Source organism: Centroberyx affinis, unplaced genomic scaffold, assembly GCF_046629955.1.
Source record: "Centroberyx affinis isolate AG114_WGS23_722 - 3 ecotype Tasmania unplaced genomic scaffold, CSIRO-AGI_Caff_v1 ptg002281l_1, whole genome shotgun sequence".
NCBI lineage: Eukaryota > Metazoa > Chordata > Actinopteri > Beryciformes > Berycidae > Centroberyx > Centroberyx affinis.
This window is the reverse complement of record NW_027280559.1, coordinates 1-12,652: the sequence shown is the minus strand read 5'-3', so window position 1 is coordinate 12,652 and position 12,652 is coordinate 1. Positions and strand designations below refer to the sequence as shown.

General features: G+C 44.3%; 1 protein-coding gene across 1 annotated transcript; it reads right to left on the bottom strand.

The window, feature by feature from the left end:
* Positions 1–3,010: 3,010 nt before the first annotated feature.
* On the bottom strand, positions 3,011–12,536 carry LOC139655485 (segment polarity protein dishevelled homolog DVL-3-like; the record flags this gene model as incomplete). Its single annotated transcript, XM_071532908.1, has 5 exons — positions 3,011–3,423; positions 6,029–6,295; positions 10,169–10,336; positions 11,015–11,149; positions 12,456–12,536. Coding segments are annotated over 5 exons (1,064 nt in total), but the record flags the coding sequence as incomplete, so codon positions are not given.
* Positions 12,537–12,652: the final 116 nt, after the last annotated feature.

Genomic DNA, 12,652 nt, shown 5'->3' with positions numbered 1-12,652 from the left:
GGTTTGATCTTTGGGTTTGAGAATTTTGAGTTTTTCTTTTTTGTCTGCAACTATTTAAAACAAAAACACACATTCAGCACACAGAATACAGACATTAGTTTTTTTTAATTGAGTGCTTTTCTCATTTTAGACAGAAAAGTCATGATTAGACAATAAAACTATGATCATAAATTAAAACAATCTTTTCCTCATAAAACTGTGTACAGCGACTATTAAACTGAGACGTTCTTCACTGTATCCATCTTCAGTTAATAACCAAATATCTCATATATAACATATATATATATAAATGTATACTGCGTTCTGGGGTGAAATCAGGTTTACACACACAAAACAGTAGAATGCAAGTCACATACACAGAAATATGGAGGAAATTATAAAAGAAAAATGACAAAATTAATGAATCATTGATATTAACAATAAACTCCAGAGATATGGGGTGTAAAACTTCTAGATGAGGCAAAGTCTTGTCAGTGCAGAGCTTTAGGTTTAAGTCTGTTTTGTCCTTAGGTGACTTATATCATTTTACATTTACACTTCATGTTCATGTTTGATTCTGTTGAGTTGTTTCTGATATGACAAGCTTGTTTATAAATCACTAGAAATCCATTTAGAAAAGAAAATGACCTGAATTAAAATCAGTGTGAAGCCGCTCAGGCTCCGTTCACACTGCATATCCCATCTGTAAGATGTAACACACATCCCATAATAATATGAACTGACAGTGATGAGCAGAGTAACAATAACAAAGGCTGTTTTCCCATTCAGATGCCACAGGAGCTCCATATTTCCTGTGATTTCTCCGCCTTCGAAAAACACGCCGCCTTGCTGTGAGACTTTGACCGGCCTGTCTGCAGGTTAGCAGTTCAGTCACCAGCTGACTGACTGTCTGTCAGTCGGTCGTTCAGCTTAAAGGAATAGTTCACCCAAAACTGAAAACCCTGTCCTCATCTCCTCCCCCTCATGCAGGTGAAACTCAGGTGAAGTTTGTCCATATAACACACAGGGAGGCTGCAGCACAACTCCATAGCAGCCTTCTCCAAAACAGCTGAAGTCAGTGGGGACCAGTTCTTCAGAGTTCCACAAAGACCTACAGTATATTTACACCATCATTTAGTGCAAATCTGAACTACAGCTGATTGATTTGCAACAAATAATGGTGTATAGGTCTTTCTGTTCACAGTGTGATTGTTTGTCTGTTTTTGTTTTGGAGCTCTAAAGAACAGGTCCCCATTGACTTCAGTTGTTTTGGAGAAGGCTGCTACCAAGCTGTGCTGCAGCCTCCCTGTGTGTTATATGGACTAACACATTTCACCTGAGTTTCATTTGGCATGAGGGGGAGGAGATGATGACAGGATTTTCATTTTTGGGTGAACTATTCCTTTAAAGCTTTATCATGACAATATCTATCAGGACAGCATCGCTTCATGTCATGAGCATGACATGAGCATGACATCAGCATGACATCAGCATGACATCAGCATGACATCAGCATGACATCAGCCTCTGCCTCAGCGGCTCCTTCTCTCAGAACGAAGATCAGAAGCTGCTGGCCGACTGAGCCGCCGTGATGTGGAAGAACCTCAGAGATCCAGATCCTCTGTTCCTCCGGGTTTGAACTGAGGCGTCAAGTCGTCTGTTTGTCTCTTTCCATCGTTGTGTCTCATGAATGATGTCAGATTTACTTGTTGTCACGGCAACGCTGACAAATAGTGATTGGAGTGTTCAAATACGAGTCGCATGGCTCCATGTGGTCCAGGTCAGAATTGGAAAACTGCGACTCCATGCAGCACACACACATAGAAAACTGTACATAGTCACTTTGATAGGTGCGCGCACGCACACACACACACACACACACACACACACACACACACACACAGGTGGTAACAGTCCACAATATATTAACAGAGCTGAATTTGTTTTCCTCTTCTTCACTGAAGAAAATACAGCAGTCTGACAGGTTAGACCAGAGCCATATATAGACAGAGTTAGTCCAGTTAGACCAGAGCCATATATAGACAGAGTTAGTCCAGTTAGACCAGAGCCATATATAGGCAGAGTTAGTCTAGTTAGACCAGAGCCATATATAGACAGCTAGTCTAGTTAGACCAGAGCCATATATAGACAGAGTTAGTCCAGTCAGACATGGAAAACTTTAAGACAGGGACCTGAAAGCAGAAGCTGAGAGAAAGAAAGTTCTGGTTTCCTGTATCAGTTAGATCAGGCAAATGATTGCTGACTAAAATGCTATTTTCTTCTTCTATTTTCTTCAGAGAGGTTTGGCAAAAGTCATTTAAAAATATCTTCAGTCATGGTGCAGCATGTCAAAACAGTCAGAATTAATATTAAAGGGATGGAAAACGTAAAATATTAGCAAGAATCATGCAGGAAATATGGAACAATGTCCTCCACAACATCGCCATGGTAACAAGGACAACAGAATCACTGGTTACTATAGCAACAGCCAAGGAGCGGGACTTCGGAGCCAACATGGCCGACTGTGGAGACCGCACTGGACAAACTGTGTGTGTGTGGCTCTGGTCCAGGAGCTGAGGGCCGGACTTCTGTTTGAGTTTCTACTGAAATAAATTAAACTCCTATATGAGCTCAAATAGTTGAAAGCAAACTCAAATATATTTCAGCCAAGTCTTCTCTCTCTCTCTCTCTCTCTCTCTCTCTCTCTCTCTCTCTCTCTCTCTCTCTCTCTTCTCTCTCTCTCTCTCTCTCTCTCTCTCTCTCTCTGTCATCTCAGTCCCTTCAGAAACTAGATCTTCAGGACATTGAAGTCTTAAATACTTTTGGCAGGACAGGGTCAAAATATTTAACCTGTACGAAATAATTAGATATGATCATGAAGTGGCTTTTAGCACAAACCTGTACAGATCAGTCCTTTTTAAAAAAACATTAACTGTTTTTTTTACAGACAAGTGACAAATGTGACCCTTTTCTGACAGGTCCAGACCCCGCCCCCCATCACCTGACCCAACATGACATCGTCACCATGGGGTCACATGACATCCACAAAGAACTCGCTGGGGTTTCCCATCGCCAGGCGGAAGGACTGGCGGGAGGCGGAGATTTCGGGCGGGACGGAGGAAAGGTCCCGACCCTGACCTTCGGGTGGGGGAGTAGGTGGGGGGTCTGAGTCTCTGTTGCCATGGAGACCAGAGGAGGAGGAGGGGGGGTTCTGGGTGCTGTCGTCCCCGGGGGGCTCCACCACCGGCCGCTCGCTGGTCTGAGCATTCACTTCCTGTTTTGTTGAGTCGGATTCACTGCCTCCTGCTGACTTAGACTCCCCTCCTCCCCCTGCTCCTTCTCCTCCTCCTCCTCCTTTTCCTCCTCCTTCTCCTCCTCCTCCTCCTCCTCCCCCTCCTGCCTCCTTCTGACTTCCACTGCGGTTTGATCCACTGCTGCGACTTCCTGTAAAATAAAAAGAGATGAAGACGAACATCAAGAATAATATTAAGTTCATTGAATTTTCGGCATCCGGCAGTCAAACAGGTAAGTGCATTTACATTAACTTTGACATTCTAGTCTGAGTATAACAGTAGAATAAGCTTCAGTTTCTAGATCAAATTACTTATACATACATAACAACACACATTACAAACAACCAAAAATCATCTGCTGCCAACCAGCTGAGTCTCCATAATGGAGGAACAATGTATAAAGTGTAAATCTGCACCAACCAGCTAGAAGCAGCTGATGCAGCTTGTTGTGGTGTGGCTGCAGATCCAATCAGTAACGTTCTAATCCATCCATACATTCATCCATTTTCAAGAATGAATTTATTTTTCAGTGGCAACAAGACCAGTAGTGCAGTCCAGACCTCTCTTTCCCCAGCAACTTCCACCAGCTCCTCCTGGGGAATCCCAAGGCGTTCCCCAGCTAGCTGAGACATATCATCCCTCCAGCGTGTCCTGGGCAGACGACCCTCCAAAGGCAGACGACCCGGGGCGTCCTATCAGATGCCTGAACCACCTCAGCTGACTCCTCTCGATGCGGAGCAGCAGCGGCTCTAATCTGAGATCCTCCCGGATCACTGAGCTTCTCACCCTATCACAAAGGGTGAGGCCTGCAACCTGTCTGAGAAACCTAATTTCCGCTGTTTGTATCCGCCACCTCATTCTTTCAGTCACTACCCAAATGAAAATCAATGAAAAACAATGAACAAAAATCACAAACAAAAACGGAGACAAAGCACACCCTTGTCAGAGTCCAACGTTCACCTTGAACGAGCCTGATTTTACACTGAGTATGTGAACACAACTCTCTGGGAGTACAGGGATCGAATAGCTCGTAGTAACGAAGCCATACTCTTCCAGTATCTCCACTGTATATCTCAGGGCACACAGTCAAATCTACCATGCACATGTAGACTGGAACGGCAAACTCCCATGCCCCCTCGATTATCTGCGAGAAGGTGAAGAGCAGGTCCACTGTTCCATGGCCAGGTCGGAATCCGCACTGTTCCTCCTGAATCTGATGTTTAACTACCAGTCAGAGCCTCTTTTCCAGCACCCCAACATAGGCTTTCCCAGGCAGGCTGAGAAGTGTGATCCCCCAATAGTTGGAACAAACCCTCTGGTCCCCCTTTTTAAATATGTGGACCACCACACCTGTCGGCCAATCCCGAGGCACTGTCCCCGACATCCATGCTACATTGAAGAGGCGTGTCAGCCACAACAATATCCAGTGCCTTCAGCATATCCAGAGGAATCTCATCCACCCATGCAGCCTTGCCACTGCAGAGCTTTCTAACTAGCTCAGTGACTTCAGACAACAAGATGGACTCTGACCCCCCAGAATCCTTGGGCACTGCCTCCTGTACAGGGGGCATGTCTGTCAGGTTCAGGTTCAAAGTGCTCTCTCCACCTTCCGATGATATTCAAAAAATATTCATGGCCTCTCTGAACTCCTCCCATGCCCAGATTTTTGCTTCTGTAACCTCTGCAGCTGCAGCCCTCTTGGCCTGCTGGTACCTCCCCACTAAATCAGGTGTCTCCCACACCAACCAGGAATGGAAGGCCTCCTTTGTCAGCTTGACAGCCTCCCTCACCCCTGATGTCCACCAGCGGGTCCTTGGGTTGCCGCCAGAACAAGCCTTCAGACTACAACTCCTAGCAGCCACTTGCACAACAGATTTTGAACAGAGTCCATTCGGACTCCACACCACACAAGTCCAACAACAAAGCACCACTTGAGTTCAGATCAGGCAGGCCTTAGTACCAGAACCCAACTATATCTAGTTGGTATCTCCCAAACTCCTGCACAAGCTCCGGCTCCTCCCCCCCCCCAGCGAGGTGACTTTCCACATCCCAGACAGTTTTGGTCATCAGGGTCCGAGACGCCTGGACCTACTCCGCTCTCGCGCCTTGCCCAATCGGTCCTGACCCAAACGCTTTGCCCTGCAGGTGGTGGGCCCACAAGGCAGCGGCCTCCCGTTACAGCTTCGGGCTGAGCCCGGCCGACCTATGGGCGTCACCTGGCCACCAGGTGCTCGCTTAGGAGCACCATTCCCAGGCCTGGCTCCAGGAGTCGTCCCCGGTGTCCCTAATCCGGGCAAGATTATCCATGACCGTCATAAGGGTCTGTCTAAACTGCTATTTGTCTGGCCCCTCCCCTGAGACCAATTTGTCATGAGTGACCCTACCAGGAACCCAATGCTCCAGACAACACAGCTCTCAGGGTCACAGGGGCACGCAAACCCCTTCACCTCGATAAGGTTGCAGTCCATGGAGGAGTAACGTTCTCAGTAAAAGTGAATAGTGTGATAAGGTGGATTTGTTTCCAAATGTAGGTTACTGTGACACAGTAAACTGTCTTGTCTTTAGCCCTAGTCTCTGACATTATCTAAACACTAAATCAATCAGATGGATCAGTGATGAAATGATCAGTTCAGTCAGAAACAGACAGAAATTAACCATCTACTTCTGTAATGTTGGCCTACTGCTGCCTGTCAGTCTCTCTTGATAACTTGTAATAAATGTAAATGTAGACAAGCAAAGAGGAAAGATGCTGTCACCGTCACTGTGCTGGCTTCCTCCTCCTCCTCCTCCTCCTCCTCCTCGTCCTCCTCCCCCCCAGGCCGGCAGTTGGTGTAGGAGGTGGGGGGAGCTGTAGGGATGAGGGATGGGGTACTGGTAGGGGAAAGCTGGGGGCCACTGGGGGCCCGAGGCTCCAGGATGGGAGAGAGGAGCCACCGAGTCATCTGACCCTCCTCCTCCTCCTCCTCCTCCTCCTCCTCCACTGGAAGCTCCTTCATGATCCAGCAGAGACAGGACGGCCATATCTGACAGCAACAGAAATGTAGAATTAAACAATTAGTACTAGTTGGCCCTTAGTCAGGCTTGTGCTTTCACAAAGCTCAGACAGTTTTCAGACTGGGTTCTGGACCGGTTTTCTGGACTGGGTTCAAATCTTCAGATATGGTCTAATTCTAAAGCCGATCTTTGTATATTTGGAAAATTACTTTGACTATTTTGGGTGTTTTAACCCTAAAGTAAAGCTAGAGTCCCAATTTCAACTTGGACCCAGTACACTGAGGACATGAACTTGAACTTGGGGCTGAATCACCTCGGACTCGGCTCCACATCATTTCAGCGTTTCCCTAAATTTGTTCCTGATCAACTGGTTGAACATTTATCTGACAACACAAACACTGACAGGAGGATGGACCAGATTGTCTCTATAGTGACAGAGGAAGATGAAGATGAAGATGCTCCATCTCATATTGTGAGCTTTGCATACATCAATTTTCTATTAACTGGCAGGAAAAGAAGAACCAAATGTAAAATATGTACAAGGGCAATTGAGGAAAAGGACTGTTTTAGCACGGATTACTTGAAGTCAAATTAGTTACTCAGACTCTGTCTATCTATCTGTCTGTCTCTCTGTCTGCAATGTAGCTGGTATTCATGAAATTTCATGAAATTTCCCATATCAAGCTGGGGCCCAGTACACGTATTGCTGGATCACAACCACCACCAAGAGTTTTTACGTCAGTGCCTGTAACTTTCCCCATTCCTGTTTTGACTAGCAGTAGAATAAGCAAGACGTACCCTCTCCATGCTGCAAACTTATCAAATTTGATAAGAGTGAAACAACTTGACAACTGCAGACATCCTGCCTCAGGGCCTGTGACTAATAATCTAAAGTAGCCCAAAAAACCATAAAGCTTGGCTTGCTTAATGTTAGGTCTCTGGCTAACAAGTCTCTTTTGATCAATGACCTAATTAATACTTATAAAGTTGATTTTATGTTTTTAACTGAAACCTGGTTAGACAGAAATGGCAGAATGGCTGTTTTTATTGAATCTGCATCTGCATCTCTTTTAATTTAGAGCTGACAGGGGATGGGGGGATGGGGGGGGGGGGGGGGTGTTGCAGTTCTTTTCTCTGATGTGTTTCAGTGCAAACAGGTGTCATTTAGGGATTTTATATCTTTTGAATACCTTGCTTTTACTTTGAAATGTACTATTCAAGTTTTATTTCTGATTCAATATTCACATTGATAATCCAAATGATAACCATGCTAGGGAGCTGACTAGCATGCTAGAGGCTTTTGGTCTGTCTCAGCATGTGTCGGGGCCCACCCACAATCGGGGGCATACCTTGGACTTGATTATCACTAGGGGTCTCAATATCACTAAAACTGCTGCTATTGATGTTGCCATATCTGATCATTTTTGTGTTTTCTTTGATGTGTCCATAAATCTGGAACTACAAGCTAGGCCAAAAATTGTTAAAAAACTCTACATCAATGATAATACTGCTGCAGCTTTTATGAACGCAATGTCTATGTCACAAATGCCCACTGCGCATTGTATTAATGACCTTGTTGAAAATGTTAATTGTCAAATTAAGAATGCCATTGATGACATTGCACCAGTTAAGGTGAAAATTTCTGACCCTAACCCGAAAGGCTGAACGTAAATGGCGAAAAACAAAACTCCAGGTTCACTATGATATCTACAAAGAGGAGCTTCAAAACTACAACATAGAATTGAGAAATGCCAGACAATCCTTTTTTGCCAAGATCATTAATGAAAATACAAACAATGCACGTACACTTTTTACTACTGTTGATAGACTGATAAATCCCCCAGCATCAACTGCCCCAGAGCTTCTTTCTACTGCTAAATGTAATGAATTTGCCGCCTTTTTCAGTGATAGGATTGTGAGTATCAGACAAACTATCAGTGCTTCCATGTCTAACAGGAAGGTTATGCCTCCATTTCCTTCACGCATAAATAATGTAAGTAATATGGCAAATTTTACTGCTATTGACTACACAACACTTGAGGACACTATACAACAGCTTAAGTCGTCCACCTGCTGCCTTGACCCTCTGCCCACAAACTTTTTAAAAAATGTCTTTAGCTGTTTGGCGAATGAGCTATTGCAAATTGTTAACAGCGCTCTTTTGTCTGGTGTTTTCCCAAATGCTCTGAACTGCTGTTATTAAGCCTCTGTGAAAGAAGAGTTGCCTGGATGCCTCTGTGATAAGTAATTACAGACCTATTTCCAATCTCCCTTTTATTAGTAAGATCCTGGAAAAAATTGTCTTCAACCAGCTTAACAACTATTTAATTTCAAATGCCCACTTTGACCATTTCCAATCCGGATTTAGACCCCATCATAATACTGAGATGGCCCTTATTAGAGTTGTGAATGATCTTCGTATAAACACAGATTCAGGCAAGCTTTCTATCCTTGTACTTCTGGATCTTAGTGCTGCATTTGACACTGTTGATCACACAATATCATTAGATAGACTAGAAAATTGGGTTGGACTCTCTGGCCCGGTCTTAAATTGGTTCAAGACCTACCTGCAAGGCAGGAACTACTTTGTGTCTATCGGTGACTTTGTCTGATGTGGAGTTCCACAGGGATCAATCCTTGGCCCTCTTTTATTCAACCTCTACATGCTTCAACTATGGACATATCGTACAGAAAAATAGCATTCATTACTACAATTATGCAGATGACACTCAGCTCTATATATCTCTTTCTTCAAGCGACTTTGGTCCTGTAGATTCTCTGATTCAGTGTATTAGTGTGTAGGAAATTAATGACTGGATGTGCCAAAACTTTCTTCAGCTAAATAAAGACAAAAGTGAGGTAATTATCTTTGGTACTAAGGAAGAGAGACAATTAGGGCTCACCTTGACTCCCTGTCTCTCAAGAGTAAAGACCAAGCTAGGAATCTTGGTGTTATTATGGATACTGATCTCAATTTTAACAAACATATCAAGATCAGCCTTTTATCATCTTAAAAAAAATTAACCAAAGTACAGGGTCTTATGTCAAAACCTGATTTAGAAAAGCTGATACACGCTTTCATTACCAGCAGGTTAGACTACTGCAATGGTCTTCTCTCCGGTCTCCCCAAAAAAACTCTGGGGCGTTTACAGCTGAGTCAGAATGCTGCTGCCAGAGTTCTGACTAAGAAAACAGAACACATTACACCAGTTCTTAGGTCACTGCATTGGCTTCCAGTCTGCCATAGAACTGATTTTAAAATTCTGCTGCTTGTCTATAAAGCGCTAAATGGCTTAGTTCTAAAATACATTTCTGACCTGCTCTTAGGATATGAGCCACCCAGACCTCTGTTAGTTGTTCCCAGGGTGAAAACTAAATCAGGTGAAGCTGCTTAGTAATTATGCTCCCAATTACTGGAATAAACTTCCAGAAGCACTGAGATGTGCTCCCACTGTCAGCTCTTTTAAAAGTCGGCTCAAAACATTCCTTTTCTCTGTGGCCTTCTGCTAAATCGTCCCAACAGGAGTCTAGAGGAACTCTGGTGAGTAGTTTATCCACTCTGATGAGATCCTCAAACCTGTATTGAGAATTGAAGGATTTCTTGAAGTTTATAATTGTAATTGTTTAGATCGGCTATTCCCAAAGTGGGGTGTCTCTCTGTCTGTCTGTCTGTCTGTCTGTCTGTCTGTCTATCTGTCTCTCTGTCTGTCTGTCTGTCTGTCTGTCTGTCTGTCTGTCTGTCTCTCTGTCTGTCTGTCTGTCTGTCTCTCTGTCTGTCTGTCTGTCTGTCTGTCGGTCTCTCTGTCTGTCTGTCTGTCTGTCTGTCGGTCTCTCTGTCTGTCTGTCTGTCTGTCTGTCTCTCTCTCTCTCTCTGTCTGTCTGTCTGTCTGTCTGTCTCTCACCTCCACACAGGTCTCCGAACACGTAGTAGCACTGCTCAGAGAAGGTGATCTTGTTGACGGTGTGGCGGATGTATCCGGCCTTCAGCAGGTTGCTGCTGTACTTCCGAGCTTCACGCCGGTCAGTGAAGCCTTCAACACGGTGGTACAGCCAGTCCACCACGTCTGAACCTGGACAGACAGACAGGCAGACAGACAGGCAGGCAGACAGACAGACAGACAGGCAGACAGACAGACAGACAGGCAGACAGGCAGACAGACAGAGAGACAGACAGACAGGCAGACAGACAGACAGACAGGTAGTCATACTGTTTCAACAGGTTCTGCTGTGTTTTTCTGAGGCAGCAGAGAATTCACCAACTACTTTCACTGTTTCACTATTTATAAATAATTTTTTACTGAATTTTTTTTTTTTACTTTTCACAGTTCAACAGAAACAAGTAAACAAGTTGCGGGACGTCCTGGTGGCTCAGTGTCGAAGGTGCGTACCATGTAAAAGGAGAGAACACAGGAATAGTAGTGCAAACAAAAGAGGCTTTCCACCATTTTCCTATTACACTCTTTATTTATACTGTTGTCATCATTTCACTATGTTACCAGCAAGTTAAACAATAAGGCAGGGAGTTTTAGTGTCCCATGATCTCAATTCTAAATTCTAGCCTTTTCCACCCTGACCAGAAGAAAACTCTGGAGGAAACACTGCATACTTGGAATTTTTTGGATGTGTTTGGCATGGAAATGCTAGCCTTCAAAAGCCGATATCAGTCAAACTCTCAGTTCAGTCAGACCGGAACGTGTTTCAGAGGGAAATCCTGAAGGAAAGGAGGTCAGTGTGGAAGAGCTGCTCACCTATGAAGGCGTTGGGGATGGTGATCTTCAGCCACATCCTGTCTCGAACCTCCAGCCCCGACTCGGGATTGGCCATCGCCTTGGCAATGGCCGCCATGTCGCTGTGGATGGTGAGGTGGCGTTCTTCCTGCAAGCCTGAAAACCCACAGTGTGGCGTTGGCTTGTTGTCTCGGTCAGAACACACGGAGAACATAAACCCCGTTCCACCAAAGGCCAAAAGCCCAAGAACTCGTTAACGTGTTTCCACTGAAACGACCTCGTCCCCGCGTTACCGTGACAACTACACAACTGCTTGTCAACAAACATGGCGGACAACGCTGCTGTCAAAGTCACAGCCTATACATTAGCATTACTTTAATTACTTTTTTAATTAGTTTTGAAAGTTCACACCTTGACCCAGTTTGACGCTGGCATTCTGAAGCGTTTCCGGTGACATCACAGCTTTGTGCTTCGTAAGCAGAGAAGCTAACTCTTTACGTTTCAGAGTTCCCTGAGCTTTTACAACTTTGCCTTCTGCTATAAATAATGAGAGCTATTGCCACTGCTTTCTTTTGTTTCCGGCTCAGATGCATTGCTATGGCAGGCTACAGGAGCTACAGAAGCAGTTTGGCTAGCATCGTGTTTTCAGAAGCCCCGCCTTCCTCTTGTAACGGGCGCATTCCTGACGCAGCGCTCTACCGCCTGTTCATTTATTTTATTCTATTTTATTTCATTAACATTTTACTGTTTTACTATAATCTATATATTTTGTGTAGTATTTATTGCTTGTATTATCTTTTATTGTTTATCTTTTATTATCTTAACTACCCATCTTTTATTGTTGTCTTATTCAATTAACTTTTTTTGGTGGGGGGGGGGGTTTGGTTGTTTTGGTGTGCATCAGTCTCTAAATCCAGTTTTAACCTCCTATGTTTTGTCAGTCACTTGTAAAGCATTTTGAATTGCATTTGATTTGTTTGAAAGGTGCTATATAAATAAAGTTTGATGGATTGATTGTTGGGTGAAACAGGTTTTTAAGGTTTTAGGATTCAAAAATTCAAACGGTTACCTCTTGCTGCCAGTTGCATAACCGCCTAGTGCAGCTTTAATGTTAATCATGTTGTACTGTCTGTCCTGTGTGTGGTGAAGAGGCTTTTGTGTGAAGCTCAGGAAGACAAGCAGGAAGACAAGCAGGAAGACAAGCAGGAAGACAAGCAGGAAGACAAGCAGGAAGACATCAGCTAATGAGGATATGAATAAAAAAAAGAAACAGAAAAAAGTGAGGGATGACAGACGACAGGCACATCTGAACATCAGATGCTGGAAAATAGAGAGAGCTAGATTGAAGATGAAGACAGACAGACAGATAGGCAGATAGATAGACAGATAGATAGATAGATAGATAGATAGATAGATAGATAGATAGATAGATAGATGGTGAAGGGGCTGATGGGAGTCGTACCGTAGTGGGGGAGGAGTGCCCCTGTCATGGCCGCCGTGTGGGACACCCAGGCAGCAGGGTCGATGGGACGGACCGGCTCACCTGGCGCAGATCAATGAAGTTTCATCTTAACTTTATTACATCACATTACATTACACAAGACAATATTACATTAGATTACATTAGATTAGATTTGTGTGTGTGTGTGAGTGTGTGTG